Here is a 15,826-nt window from a genome sequence, read left to right as displayed (position 1 = left end):
CGCCCCTGTGAGAAGGAGAGACTAGAAAGAGTGAGAAATGCCTGTAGTGTAATGCCCGCAGCTAAAAGCAACTGCGTGAAAACGTATACTCCAATATCACGATATCACGATATAACCATTTTCTATATCGCACAGAGGCAAACCCGCGATATATCGAGTATATCGATATATCGCCCAGCCTTAATATATATATATATATATATATATATTTATATATATGTAGTATCCTTATTTAAACTCGAAACATTTGTTGATTAACTTAAACTCATGGAAACTACATTTAAAAAAAATGTAAATTATAAATTCAAATCAATCAGCAACATTAACTTAGCACAATATATAAAACATGTTAACCTACAAAACAATAATAAATAAAACAGTTTGTGCTGATTTTTTTATCAAAACAAGGAAGTCATGATTAATGGATACAATGAGCAAGTTTTTTAGTGCACAACTTTTCGAAGCAGGGTTTGAAGCATGACACTGATAAAGGCTGTTCTCCCCACCCTCCTGGCATCACACTGCGCCCTAGGGACAAGGGGTAGAAAAATGATGGATGGATGCCTGAGGGGAAGTTTACGACAGGAGCGCTTGATTTGCTCACCCTAACCCACCTACACCACAGTAAGGTTAATTTCGCCTCATTGGTGCATTGTTATTTTTTATCACTCATCTGAGTTCATTTATTATTGGAATTATCTATACGACGTCATCATTCTTCATATCAGCCCGACATTTACACCGACCTCAACTGTATACACATGTGTACATAGGTTGTATACAGTTACATTTATTGATGAAATTAAATTCACAAATTTCACACTCATGCAAGCAAGGGAAAATGTGTGACGGGGCAACTGGCAACTCAAGTTACCTGTGCAGGGATGAATTGCTTTGCTCATGGGCACCTTAACAATGGAACAGTTCTAGAAGACTAGTTCCTCTCTAGTCAACAAAACACAATCATTTTGGTCAACTGCAGGATTCTAACCTGCAACCCTTGGTTGCGCAAACCAAGTCCTGAAAGACAGACTTTTTTTTTTTTAAATGTCAGTTTCTGGTTGACGTTGCTCATCCCAGAATCCTTGTGTCTATGAGAATCTAAGAGCTGATAAAAAAAAACATCCCACAGGAAGAATGGTTCTGAAGACAAAAAAACAACTTCATTACTTCTGCCAACAAATCAACTTGGGCTGTCTCGATACTACTTTTACACTTCCAATACGACATCAACATCGGAGCCTGGATTACTTTACAGGACGATACCGCTATTGATCGGATACAATATCAGCATCATACATATTTTATTATTTTGTAGTGAAGAATGTTAGAACTCTTTTCATCAAGAAAAATGACTCAAATAGAGAACAACAGTAGGTTTGAGAAACACTAATCTGTTTAATATTAATCGTCTGGAATGGATTTATGCTGTCTTTAAATTGAAGTTGAGTGGTAGCATGACACGGTAAGTTGAATGATGCAGGCACGTTTGTAACTGAATACTTTCTAATACGCTTATATTTAATACGTTTATATTGATACGTGTCTTGTTTTAGACTGCAGAGTACTCAATTCAGGGCACTTATTACATACGTCAAGCTCGTGTATGCTTAGCTGTTGTGTAGCTGCTAGTTACTAGTAGCCTATAGCCTAAGATGTTTACCCTTTGTAAATAAATTCACTAATTTACACAAAAAGACCAAAAGGGCTGTATGCTAAGCTTTTTTTTACTAGGAGCACAGGTGTTATTAAATGGTAGCACAGAAACAAATTAGGAGCAGTTAGTAAGAAATGTATAAAATACCCAATTTTACTATTAACAGTCAAACAATGTACACAGTAACACATAGTAACACACTCATACATATAAATACAGTGGTTTTCATAAAGCCTAATGCAAAACTCAATTAAACATTCCTGTCCCACAGCTTTTGATAGTCAAGACACGACTTGCATCACATCACATGCAATTACATTATTGATCATAATGCTACTTATACACATGCCAGTGATGTTGATAGCTTTTCAATGTAGTGAGTGCCCAGAACCCGCAAATGGTGATTTGTATCAGTCCTTGGAAAATTCAGTGGGATCCCACAAAAAGTGTCTGTTTGCAACTTTTGTGCACATGCCTAGAGGGCGCTAACTTTCCAAAGTATTTTAAGCATTATATCCCGCCCACATAGGGCTTTTAGCATGTAATGACGTAACTACGTCCGTACGTAACATATGCACACATTAGCTTTGTGAGTTCACTGCAAATTGTTATTTGCTTCTCTTGGACTGTTTTTGTATGTATGCACACGCTCCCTGCGGTGAGTGACAAGCAAGAACGCCAAACAAATTCCTCAGACCTATTGGCAATTTTTATTCAATATACTGTAATTATGCGATGAGGTGGCGACTTGTCCAGGGTGTACCCCGCCTTCCGCCCGATTGTAGCTGAGATAGGCTCCAGCGCCCCCCGCAACCCCAAAGGGAATAAGCGGTAGAAAATGGATGGATGGATGGATACTGTAATTACTAAATATGAATAATATAAACACTTACACAATAATGTTCTGTTAAACCACTAATGGTAACATAACTTAGCCTGTAGTGTTCTTGGTATAATTTCTGTTTGAAAGATGTAATTGAAAGCAAGTTGCAAACCGCTAAGCCCATTTAAAATTATGTATTTCTTTCTAGTTCTAATATTCTTATTTTTCTAAAAATGTCATATTGAATTCCTCAGGTGGTGTTATGTTATATGGTGGTATATAGCCTGTGGTGTTCTTGGTATATTTTTTGTTTGAAAGATGTAATTGAAAGCAAGTTGCAAACCGCTAAGACCCTTTAAAATTATGTATTTTTTCTAGTTCTAATATTCATATTTTTCTAAAAATGTTGTATTGAATTTCTTTGGTGGTGTTATGTTATATGGTTATAAGAACAGATGGATTAATGTACCGTATTTTCCGCACTATTAGCCGCACCTAAAAACCACAAATTTACTCAAAAGCTGACAGTGCGGCTTATAACCCGGTGCGCCTTATATATGGATTAATATAAATATTTATTTTCATAAAGTTTCGGTCTCGCAACTACGGTAAACAGCCGCCATCTTTTTTCCCCGTAGAAGAGGAAGTGCTTCTTCTTCTACGCCAAGCAACCGCCAAGGTAAGCACCCGCCCCCATAGAAGAAGAAGCGCGCGGGTATTACGTTTCATTTCCTTTGTGTGTTTACATCTGTAAAGACCACAAAATGGCTCCTACTAAGCGACACACTGTGGTTCTAGCTTGCCATGCTAATGGCCAGAAACTTCCACCCATGGTGATATTCAAAAGGAAGACCTTGCCAAAAGAGAACTTTCCAGCCGGCGTCATCATAAAAGCTAACTCGAAGGGATGGATGGATGAAGAAAAGATGAGCGAGTGGTTAAGGGAAGTTTACGCGAAGAGGCCGGGTGGCTTTTTTCACGCAGCTCCGTCCATGTTGATATACGACTCCATGCGCGCCCACATCACAGATGGTGTCAAAAAACAAGTGAAGCACACAAATACAACACTCGCCGTCATTCCGGGTGGATTAACCAAAGAACTCCAACCGCTCGATATTGGTGTCAACAAGGCATTTAAAGCATGACTGCGAACGGCGTGGGAACAATGGATGACCGAAGGCGAACACACATTCACTAAGACAGGGAGACAGCGCCGGACGACATACGCCAACATCTGCCAGTGGATCGTAAATGCCTGGGCGGATATTTTGGTCTCAACTGTGGTCCGAGCTTTCCGGAAGGCAGGATTCACGGAACTGCTGGAAAAACAACAGCGACACTGACTCTGATGACTTCGACGAGACGGAGCCGGCCATTTTGGATCCCGTAATTCGCCCAACTTTTAAATTCGGACACCGTAGGAGAAGAATTCGAGGGATTTATGAATGAAGAATAACTTCAGAAAGTGAGTGTTATGTTTATTTTGTGTGTTGTGACATTAACGTTCGAGCAACATTAAGTTATTGCTATTGCTCTGCACTATTTTGAATTTTACTATGTTTGTGATTGCACATTTGCACATTACCGTACATTTTGGGAGTGAACAGAGTTGTTAGAGCGCTGGTTCTTAATATATTATTAAAGTTTAACTGACCTATCTGACTGTTTTTTTGACATTCCCTGTAGCGCAGTTAGATGCGGCTTATAACACGGGGCGGCTTATAGGTGGACAAAGTTTTGAAATATGCCGTTCATTGAAGGCGCGGCTTATAACACGGGGCGGCTTATGGTGCGGAAAATACGGTATGTTGAAAATGTAAACTGTCACAAGGTCATGACATATATAATTCTAAATTTTGTAACAACATAAATAACACCTTAATACATTAGGAAATATTAAAAAAAGTACCAAAAAAAAACACAAAATATAAACTTTGATAGTCTGCTGAGCAGCAATAATAGCTTCTATCTCTTTCTTTAGTGGCATTTCTGTGTTCTCTTTCCCTGCTTCCCATCTCGTAAGAAGCAGCATGTATGGCAGACGCCATCTAGCAAAACAAAACAGCGGCCGCCATTTAGAGTATTTTTCATCACCGCCAACAGACTATGTTTGATATTTCATTGCAGCACATCCGCTAAATGTTAAAACGCCATTCTCATGAATGAGCGGAACATTGAGCAATGGAAAAGTGGGTTTATTTGCTGTCAAAGTTTGTATCTTTTGTTGTTGAACTGAAATCCGCGATGACTGGCTAGTTGTTTTGGCAGCAGCTAATCTAGCATGTCTGTGTACATGATGCGCAGAGAGTTGAAATGGCATCTATGGTCTGTTGACAACAATGTTTCTTTTCCCCAAATCTTACTCCATTCGATCCACTTTTTATGGATTTATTTTCGGAGCAAAATAAGAATGAAAGGGTTGAAATCCGTACTTGCACGAGTGCTACTTTTTTATTTTTTCTAGTCGCACAACTAAGGCTGAAACGACGCGTCGACGTAATCGACGTCATCGGTTACGTAAATACGTCAACGTCGTTTTTATGCGTCGACGCGTCGCATATTTACGTCACACTGCCGTCATGGCGGAGCGCAAAGCAGACGATGCGAGCGGTGCGAGCGAGGGGAAAAAAGCACGCCAAAAGTCGTCAAAAGTGTGGGAGTATTTCAATAAACGGCCTTATAATGTTGTAGCGGCGAACAGCTGTCTCGTCAGCTGACGCGCGAGCTCGCAACCGTGGCTGTTTAGCAACCAGCCAAACCCCACTTAATAAAATTATATTTTATCTTAGAGCACATCCGCATCCCTATTCACCTAGGCAACCCCAGGAAATGTATATAATTCGGCATTATTTCGGCCAGTCGGCTTATATGATCAGAGCCGATCAGTTTACGTTCACGCGCAGGTATAACGCAGCGCGCTCCCGTCTCATCTGTTGGGGCACGAGCCCAGTAATTAGACCGCTTTGTCAAATAAGGAGTACAAAAGACGCCAGCGCAGAGTGGAAAAAGGTTTAGTTCATTACAGATAACCCAGAGTTGTGCCAAAAGTATGTAAGATTTAATATTTCTCTTCGTGGGTGTGGCGCACTTGTTGCATGTAGCGTGCTTAGTCTGGAGGCTAAATACACACAGTGTGTTATGTAACTGTTGTTTAGTGTTGATATTCTTTGCTTAGTTTGATAAATGTTGTCACGGTGGAAGAGGGGTTAGTGCATCTGCCTCACAATACGAAGGTCCTGAGTAGTCTTGGGTTCAATCCCGGGCTCGGGATCTTTCTGTGTGGAGTTTGCATGTTCTCCCCGTGACTGCGTGGGTTCCCTCCGGGTACTCCGGCTTCCTCCCACCTCCAAAGACATGCACCTGGGGATAAGTTGATTGGCAACACTAAATTGGCCCTAGTGTGTGGATGTGAGTGTGAATGTTGTCTGTCTATCTGTGTTGGCCCTGCGATGAGGTGGCGACTTGTCCAGGGTGTACCCCGCCTTCCGCCCGATTGTAGCTGAGATAGGCTCCAGCGCCCCCCGCGACCCCAAAGGGAATAAGCGGTAGAAAATGGATGGATGGATGGATGGATCATTGGCTGCTGGTGAGGCAATAGAAAAAGGGGCATTTTTCTACCAGTAGACAGCGTTTAAGATTGAGTGTTTCACTGCTAAATTAATAATATATTCATATTGAATATGGATTTTAAATATGTATCTAAATAGGTGGTTAATTGGTTAGGTATTTATGTATTTGCATATTGGGTTTTCTGCTGCATTTATCTATTGTGTTTCTGGGTTTAAATGTATTTTATATGTATCTTGGTGCATTTATGTTGAGACAATTTATTTAAAATCTGTTTTAACTTAAAGGGAAAAGATGTGTCCATTTTCTTGCACTTGTTTAATGGTTAAGAGTTTGATAGCCTAATTAATAATTGTAAATTATGGTATTGATAATTGATTGATTTTTTACAGCATGTTTATCATGTGGTGTTTTGTCCTTAAAGGTTTTTCACCTACTAAAGAAGCTAAAGGCTACTAAAGGCTACTAAAGACAGCTAATGACAGCTAAAGAAACTAAAGTCTACTAACACTGCTAAATACTGCTAAAAAGACTAAAGAAGAAAAAAGAAGCTGTTCTTCGTTGGAAAAACTGTTGCAAACTAAAGGAAAATAAAAGGAATAAGTAACTACGGTCTGGTCTTTTGAGTGAAATCCAGAAGCCACATTCAGCATTGGTACATCCCTTCAAGTGTGGGATAAGCACAGCGAAAAAAGCAAAACACTTGACAGTTGTTGTATGCACACTGTGTCGAGCGGAAATGGCCTATCATAGCAGCACAACGACTATGAAGGAACATTTGAAAAGAAAACACCCGACAGCGTTCTTGCCATCACCATCAACTAGTCAATCGTCCGCGTGAGTATACGTTGTCATCATTACACAAAAACATGAATGTGTCATTTGTATCTGCGTTGTAAATTCTTAAACTAAAACACTGTTTCGCTCTGAGAGGCGCGTTTGGCGTGCCTGTTCAGTGTTTACAAAGACGCGCTCCTCTTTAACGCTAACGTTAACTAGTTGTGCAAATACCTTTTACAACATTAACAGTTACATATACTATGTACAAACCAACAATTAACTTTCACTTTAATCATACTATCATTGTTGTGTTATTAAGCAAAATAAGCAATACTTTTACTTTTGTTGAAATGTTTACACTGTTACAGAATATTTCCTTTTGCACTTTTTTGTATTGGATGTTTATCTTTATTTTTGCACATTTTAAAGCAAAATAAGCAATACTTTTACTTTAGAAATGCTTATACTATTGCAGAATATTAAGATTTGCACTGGATGTTTACTTTTATATTTGCACATTAAAAAGCAAATAAGCTACTTTTAATTTTGTTAAATGTTAAAAGTTTTAAATGTTTACATTGTTACAGAATATTTTGTCATGTTGTTGTCAATGTTGACTGAGTGGCCATACTTTTTTTTTTGTAAATAAAAGTCATGCCTTTTAAAAAAACTGTCCAACATTTATTTTTTCATCTTCATTTTAAATAAAAAAAATAATCGGTAAAAGGAAAAATAATCTATAGATTAATCGAAAAAATAATCTATAGATTAACCGATTAATCGAAAAAAATAATCTATAGATTAATCGATAGAAAAATAATCGTTAGCTGCAGCCTTACGCACAACCTATTTTTACTTGCAAATGCAAGTAAATCTGTCGTACTGTGCAGCTCTGACCAACCTTGTGTGCTTATTGGAGAATATTTAGATGTTAACCGGCTGATTATATCTGATATTTTAGACATAACCGAAATAATCCCATACTTGTTTTTTGCTGATATGGGACCAATATTCAATATCAATAGCGGATCAGGACACCCCAATTACCGGTAAACCAAAACAACTATAATCTCTGGAACACATGGCTTTGCTCGACTGTGCATCACTAATGCCAGAACAGAAACATCTAGGATTTTGTTTTCCCCAGCAGGTTATTGTCGTCAGAATACAACATGACACCTGACCTGCTTGATCGGCAATTGTGCAAGTAAGGCCCATGCAACCAGAGAAAATTTGTATTTAGTCTGTGTGTCACCATTGCATTGCTCCACTGAGCATGGTAGACAGTCAATCAGGAAAAGACAATAAACTGGCCTCATGCTAAATTCCTAATAAAAATAAATATATGAAAATGTACATTATTTGGCAGCACGGTGGAAGAGAGGTTAGTGCGTCTGCCTCATAATACGGAGGTCCTGAGTAGTCGTGAGTTCAATACGGGCCTCGGGATCTTTCTGTGGGGAGTTTGCATGTTCTCCCCGTGACTGCGTGGGTTCCCTCCGGGTACTCCGGCTTCCTCCCACCTCCAAAGACATGCACCTGGGGATAGGCTGATTGGCAACATTAAATTGGCCCTAGTGTTTGAATGTGAGTGTGAATGTTGTCTGTCTATCTGTGCTGGCCCTGTGATGAGGTGGCGACTTGTCCAGGGTGTACCCCGCCTTCCGCCCGATTGTAGCTGAGACAGGCTCCAGTGCCCCCCGCGACCCCGAAAGGAATAAGCGGTAGAAAATGGATGGATAGATGGATGTACAGTATTTAATTGCAACAAGACAATGAAGACTATCCATTGGATCAGGTTTTGGATGACCCAGCTATCGAAAAGGGGTAAAGAAACTGACTTAGGTTAAAAACAGAGTGCTGCTGTCATTGCCTTCTAACATTATTTATATCCTCAGCCTCAGGGCCATCCCACTCCCTACTCTGCTCATCTCCATTGATCTGGCCACAGACTGCCTTCCCCTCACGCATCTGGGCTGAGGAAAAATGGTCCCTCCCTTCTTCTTGCGACACATCCCAAGACACCGGGACTCACCACACTGATCCATCGACTGCACTTTCACAAAAGAATGACAGTAAAGGATTCGCTGGATTGTAGAGCCTTTTCTGCGCATTAGTTCTTTACAAATGCTGAAACTACCACAGCCCACTCTTGTCTTTTCTTATCCAACTCCATTGATGAGTCAGTTAGTGGAGGTGCAAGGCCATTTTCCAGAACCTGCCTTTAATTTAGCAAAACCTTAGGATGTGTGCTGATCATTAGACCTATGGTGAGTTGTGCTCCCTAAGGCGACGGCTGTTCAGTGGACAGCTTATGGTATTTCTACAACAAATTCAAACAATGTACAGGCAAAATACCTCAATCGATCGGTAAGAACTGGTCATCTCAGGGCATTCAATTGATCGCAACTGGACTGCTTGGTTTGTCTTGGAAGACTACGCCGCTCATCCGAGTAGGCTTTATCAGTTCCAAGACAAACCAAGCATTCCAGTTGCGATTGATTGAATGTCCTGAGATGACATTGACCTGGATGAATGAGAACCTTCATCAACACGCAAGAATTGGTCAATTGACAAATGAAGATCAGTTTAAAATTTGCCCTGTGATTGGCTGGCAGGCAGCCTCGTGTTTACTCCTTCCGCTGTATTTATTGTGTAGCACACCAAACGCCTGCTGGCATGCAAATAGTGACTGCACTACCAAGTTTTGGGGAGGTTCGGTAAATGCCTTGCTCAAGACAACATCAACAATAGTCAGGAAGGCAGATATTATCTCCCCGAACAACTAGTTGCAAAGTCCTGTCCAAAGGCTCAAACCAGCATCCTATAGTTTGTTCAGGATTTGAGCTGCTGCACACCCACACAACTTGAAATATTCAATCAATGATTAATGTTCTACGATATTCCTGTTCAGACTGCCAAGGGAGCTGGAGCCTAACCCAGCAGACTTTGGGTGAAAAGATAGATACACCTTGCACTTGTCGCGAGTCAATCACATTACAGTAGGGATGGGCGATATAGCCTAAAATCTATATCGCAATACATATTGATGACTATTACAATAATTATATATATATATATATATATATATATATATATATATATATATATATATATATATATCACAACATTTTATTTGGCATATAAGTGATGATAGAAAATATTTTTAAACAGGTAACAAAGGCTACAAATTTACCTGCTGTCGTATGCGATAACATATTGCATCATTTCCAGTTGTATTATTTCCTCAGAACCATTACTGATCTACTTGCTAGAGAGCTCATGTCGAGATGTTCTTGAGCAAGACACCGAACCCCTATCTGCTCCTGATGGGTCATGGTTTGCGCCTTGCATGGCAGCTTCCACTATCAGTACTTCACAAATGTGTTGTTCTTAAAAGGGAACATTATCACCGGACCTATGTAAGCGTCAATATATACTTTGATGTTGCAGGAAAAAGACCATACATTTTTTTAACCGATTTCCTAACTCTAAATGGGTGAATTTTGGCGAATTAAACGCCTTTCTATTATTCGCTCTCGGAGCGATGACGTCACTGGGAAGCAATCTGCCATTTTCTCAAACACATTACAAACACCGAATCAAATCAGCTCTGTTATTTTCCGTTTTTTCGACTGTTTTCCGTACCATGCCTCGTCGGTGTGTTGTCGGAGGGTGTAACAACACGAACAGGGACGGATTCAAGTTGCACCAGTGGCCCAAAGATGCGAAAGTGGCAAGAAATTGGACGAAATTTGTTCATAATACGAGGGTGTGGGGAAAGCTGACGAAAATGGTCAGTCGTTTGTTCCGCACACTTTACCGACGAAAGCTATGCTACGACAGAGATGGCAAGAATGTGTGGATATCCTGCGACACTCAAAGCAGATGCATTTCCAACGATAAAGTCAAAGAAATCTGCCGCCAGACCCCCATTGAATCTGCCGGAGTGTGTGAGCTATTTATGGACAAAGGCCCTCGGTAGCACGGCAAGCAATGGCGGCAGTTTGTTCCCGCAGACGAGCGAGTTAAACCCCATGGATGTCTTGGCTCACATCGACCCTAGCTTCCCTGGCCTGCTGACATCAACTCCAAAACTGGACAGATCAGCTTTCAGGAAAAGAGAGCGGATGAGGGTATGTCTACAGAATATATTAATTGATGAAAACTTTATTCATTATTCGCGGTTTTACGTAAATCATTATACATAAACTGTGTTTACCAATAATTTAGCTTAAAAACATTACAACACTTAAATACAAACACATACCAATCGTTGGTTAGAAGGCGATCGCCGAATTCGTCCTCGCTTTCTCCCGTGTCGCTGGCTGTCGTGTCGTTTTCGTCGTTTTCGCTTGCATACGGTTCAAACCGATATGGCTCAATAGCTTCAGTTTCTTCTTCAATTTCGCTTAAGCCGCTGAAATCCGAGTCTGAATCCGAGCTAATGTCGCTATACCTTGCTGTTCTATCCGCCATATTTGTTTGTATTGGCATCACTATGTGACGTCACAGGAAAATAGACGGGTGTATATAACGATGGTTAAAGTCAGGCACTTTAAAGCTTTTTTTAGGGATATTGCGTGATGGGTAAAATTTTGAAAAAAACTTCGAAAAATAAAATAAGCCACTGGGAACTGATTTTTAATGGTTTTAACCCTTCTGAAATTGTGATAATGTTCCCCTTTAATGTGCAATGACAATAAGAAGTCTATTCTATTCTACAGACTACTTGGTATGCTACTTCAGAGCTAGATTAGCTAGAATGTTGATGTAAGTTTTGATGTATAAACTTTGTGTTAGTTTGGTGTTCCTATTTCCCAACATTGTGTTTGCAATGATGTGATGAAACATTCTAAATTGTTTACTTTGTTTACTTAGACACAGGACAGCCGCGAAGGAAACGATGCGGCGACAGAGCGGAAAGGAGGCGGCGACGTCATCATTCTCGGGTACTATGGTAGCTTACTTCGCCCCATTGAAACGACAATGCCGGAGTTTCAGACCTTCACACTCTAGAACCAGTTTTCAAAAGCATTAATTTCAGAAAACCAAAAAAGCGGTTTGCGTGGGCTGAAACAGTACATATCTTCACCGTTTCCACTTAAAAATGGTTCTGGGGGACAGGGCCCGAGGTCTGTGTTGTTTCGACGCCTTGAATCTGATGTTTTGAAAACAGTTGTTTTCACAGTTGTTTTCTTGTGACAACTGACCCCCGGCTGAGTGGACAACCAGGACAGTTGTAAACTAATCAGTGGAATCTCACTGGAACCCAAATGTGCTTTCACATGATTCTTGCACATGTTCCACAATAATGTGGGTATAAAGTCAGATCTAGGTGTAACGGTTAATCGATATGTCGATATATATTTCTTAGATTCAACTACATCAATCTGTGCTCGGCTAGTTTGCCTTCCGGAAGATAGGTATCGATCCAACAACTTTTTAAAAGGCAATTCATCGATTTTATCCATATTATGAAAAGGAAAACATAGGATTTAAGAACGGCAGACTTTATATAAAGTTCATCACTTTTAATGATATGGACGTTAAACGTTATTCAAGTATGCCTGCCCGTCTGTGGCGTCATCGCCATCAGTCGGCCCAAAAAAAAAATAGAGGATAAATATGTTGGACAAGAAAAGGTCAAAACAAATTAGCCACAACACAAAACCGCTCAGCTAGAGCACAATTGCAAAACCCACAACAAAGACGAACGCCACAACACAATAATATCAAGCTGCACCACATCTTTAAGCAACAAAGGACGTGGCAGACAAAACTTGAAGTGACAGCGGAGCAAGTTACAACTACGGACCGACTTCCGAAGGCAGAAAGTTGAAAACAGTGTAAAGTATGTAGTTGGAAAAGTAAACAGTAAACAAGCTCAACACTAAACAAACTTTTAATGACAATAAATAGATAATTAAAAATAGCTGGAGTGTGTCGGTGTCTTGTTTGAGTTTGAATTTTGTAGGAATACAGAATTTGTATTCTTGCTGTAGGAGCACTTGCATTCAGAGAAGAGGCGCTACACTTCCATGTTTAGATACCAGTTTCACACATTATTAACACAAAATGTGGATTGTTACTAACAGGCATTGATTGTCAAAGATGTTTGGTAATGTAATCTGCGATATTTATACCTGAATAAAGGTTTCTGATATTTTTTACATGACATGTTGTACAGGTTATTGATATTCATATCGCTGCATGACAATGTTTTAACCTTCTCTATTTACTAAAAAATATATATATATTCAGCCTGTTAAACATTTTGTAATTGAGGACTCAAACAGAACATGTTTTAAAAGAATATACACTTTATTTCAGCCTTACACAAAAATCCCCCTCTACATTACTCAAAAGATGCACTAGCATTTATTTTGGTAGAAATAGCACAGATTACATTACAAAACATCTTTGACAAAGCTTGATCATAATGTAAGACATGTTTATTTTGTTACTGTAGTTAGACGGGCTGTAAAATGTGTGACTGGTTTGAGAAGGTGTCTTCACACGTTTTGGCGACAGACGTGATTGTTTGCAATACAATCCTGCCTACCGTCGTTCATTTCTGCTGAGCTTTTAAGCCATTTTACTTACGCAGTTTCAGTAAATATCGACATTTTATGTTATTAATGCTAACTTTAATTGAAACACGGAAGTGAAGCTCCAACCAACTTTCAGCAGCCGTTTGCTTCAGTTAAGACGGCTCACGGCGAAAATGTGTCTTTTCTTGACGGGAGAACAACTCGCAATGGCTTTGGCCCTGGCAATTTCATATTGTACCCTTCTCTTTGTCCATTTCTGCTCGCTATTTACCCTCTTGTGGCTCAACAGTGACCACTAAGTAAGTAAGTAAGTAAGTAAGTAAGTAAGTAAGTAAGCAAATTGTATTTATAAAGTGCTTTTCACAGATAAAATCACAAAGCGCTGTACAAAACATAGGGGAAATAAAACAACAATTCAATTAAAACAACAGGGGCAACATCATAAAAAGGATACAAAGTGGATTAAAAATGATAGTTAAAAAGGTGCCTTATCTAAAAGCTTTACTAAAAAGAGAAGTTTTCAAATGTTTCTTAAAAGTTTCCACACAGTCAAGATCACGGAGGGACTGGTGCCACATTGTGAACGCAGCCACATTTTCCGACGCTACACAATGGCCCGATGGTCAAAAAAGGACAAATATAGTTACTTTGACAGCCCATTACACTGTTTCAATGTCCATTTCTCTGATGATGCAATTGTTGATGACTGAAGCTTCGTATGTGCCTCACAATACGAAGGTCCTGAGTAGTCCTGAGTTCAAACCGGGCTCGGGATCTTTCTGTATGGAGTTTGCATGTTCTCCCCGTGACTGCGTGGGTTCCCTCCGGGTACTCCGGCTTCCTCCCAACTCCAAAGACATGCACCTGGGGATATGTTGGTTGGCAACACTAAATTGGCCCTAGTGTGTGAATGTGAGTGTGAATGTTGTCTGTCTATCTGTGTTGGCCCTGCGATGAGATGAGGTGGCGACTTGTCCAGGGTGTACCGCCTTCCGCCCGAATGCAGCTGAGATAGGCTCCAGCACCCCCCCGCAACCCAAAAGGAACAAGCGGTAGAAAATGGATGGATGGATGGATGAAGTGTTGATATCAACCAAACCTAACCCCCCTACCTCGGATTGTAAATGTAAATAATTCAATGTATATACTCTGATGATTATCTTGTGTGATGACTGTATTATGATGATAGTATATATCTGTATCATGAATCAATTTAAGTGGACCCCGACTTAAACAAGTTGAAAAACTTATTCGGGTGTTACCATTTAGTGGTCAATTGTACGGAAAATGTACTGTACTGTGCATTCTACAAATACAAGTTTCAATCAATCAATCAAAAAACAGGGATGTCACTGGACACAGTAAGATTCCATCCATCATGGAAGTGCACTGGTGAGATACAGGGACTACCATGCAAGTTGCAAACACACGTCGGTACTCACTTGCCAATCACTTCACACAGCTCGTAGACATCCTCAAAGAGCACGTCGTCGTCCGCCATGGTCCAAAGGGTGAAACGGGGATGCTCTCTGCAGAGAGCCCCGTTTGCAAACAGTTAAGGGTGTGCACAAGAGCTTCTAATTAATAACAGATCGTTGACACTTGGTAATGTGCACGTCTTAATCAATCACAGCGAAAAGAAAGGCAGTGGTCGCCCAAAGACTCCCAAGTTCGCCCGTCCCACCTTTAATGGGGCTGAGCGGGCTAGCTCGGTAGCTAGCGGGCTAACAGTAACCACAGACAGGACCGCAGGGGGTGGAGATTTTCCTCCTTTGCAGGGGAAAAAATCGCATGCCTGGGGTCAGCATTATTTCACCAAGTGCAAAGTGTTTGACATCCACAAAGTCTTCCAGTCCATGCCGAGGATCTGAGCTCCACCGCGGAGCTAAGGTGGCTTTGAAGACGCTTGACTTTCTGGGCTCCTGGGCTAGCTGGAGATGGAACGGCCGGTTGGTTGCGCCCAGCACCTCAGACGCTTCACCCCGCCATAACCGTCTCTTATGTATGGCTAATCCAACATTCCCGAGCTCAAATGGAAGACCTCCGCGTTCATGTCAATGACAACGCCGCAGCGTGAGCCTCGTGTGTGTTGCAGAACGTTTCATCCGCCGCTAGTCGGATGCTGCTCCCTCCGAGTTCCACAAATCTGTCGCCCAAGAAGCTGGTGAGCCAAAATGGCGTCCGAGCGATCGCTCCATATGTACCGTTTGGCTGGCGTTAGAGCCAAGATGGCGTCCGCGAGGCGTCGAGTTCCAAGCAACGGTTCCATCTTGCCAGCGTCGTTTCTTCCGCGCATGCGCGGACATTCCCGCAGCTCCCCGGCTTACGTCACCTTTTCCCCATCGCTTCTAAACCTCAACCGCTTTTGTAAAATACATCGTTTTGCCGACTATATGTTCAGTTACTGTATGTGTTTTCCGAACAACTATATTCTTTTTTTTTAAT

The 15,826-nt window shown here is 40.8% G+C and overlaps 1 protein-coding gene across 16 annotated transcripts in view; it reads right to left on the bottom strand.

Annotated features, from left to right (window-relative positions):
- The window catches only part of LOC133622371 (peripheral plasma membrane protein CASK-like), a 111,892-nt gene extending 96,352 nt beyond the window's left edge, over positions 1 to 15,540 (bottom strand). For all 16 annotated transcript variants that reach the window (XM_061985025.1, XM_061985029.1, XM_061985027.1 and 13 more), the window contains exon 1: positions 14,824 to 15,540. In XM_061985025.1, coding sequence (XP_061841009.1) covers positions 14,824 to 14,882 — 59 coding nt within the window. In that variant the 5' untranslated portion in view covers positions 14,883 to 15,540. The remainder of the gene's footprint in view (positions 1 to 14,823) is intronic.
- Positions 15,541 to 15,826: the final 286 nt, after the last annotated feature.

The sequence above is a fragment of the Nerophis lumbriciformis genome, linkage group LG23 (genome assembly GCF_033978685.3).
Source record: "Nerophis lumbriciformis linkage group LG23, RoL_Nlum_v2.1, whole genome shotgun sequence".
Lineage (NCBI taxonomy): Eukaryota > Metazoa > Chordata > Actinopteri > Syngnathiformes > Syngnathidae > Nerophis > Nerophis lumbriciformis.
The sequence above is the reverse complement of the archived record's forward strand: the minus strand, read 5'-3'. Positions and strand labels throughout refer to the sequence as shown.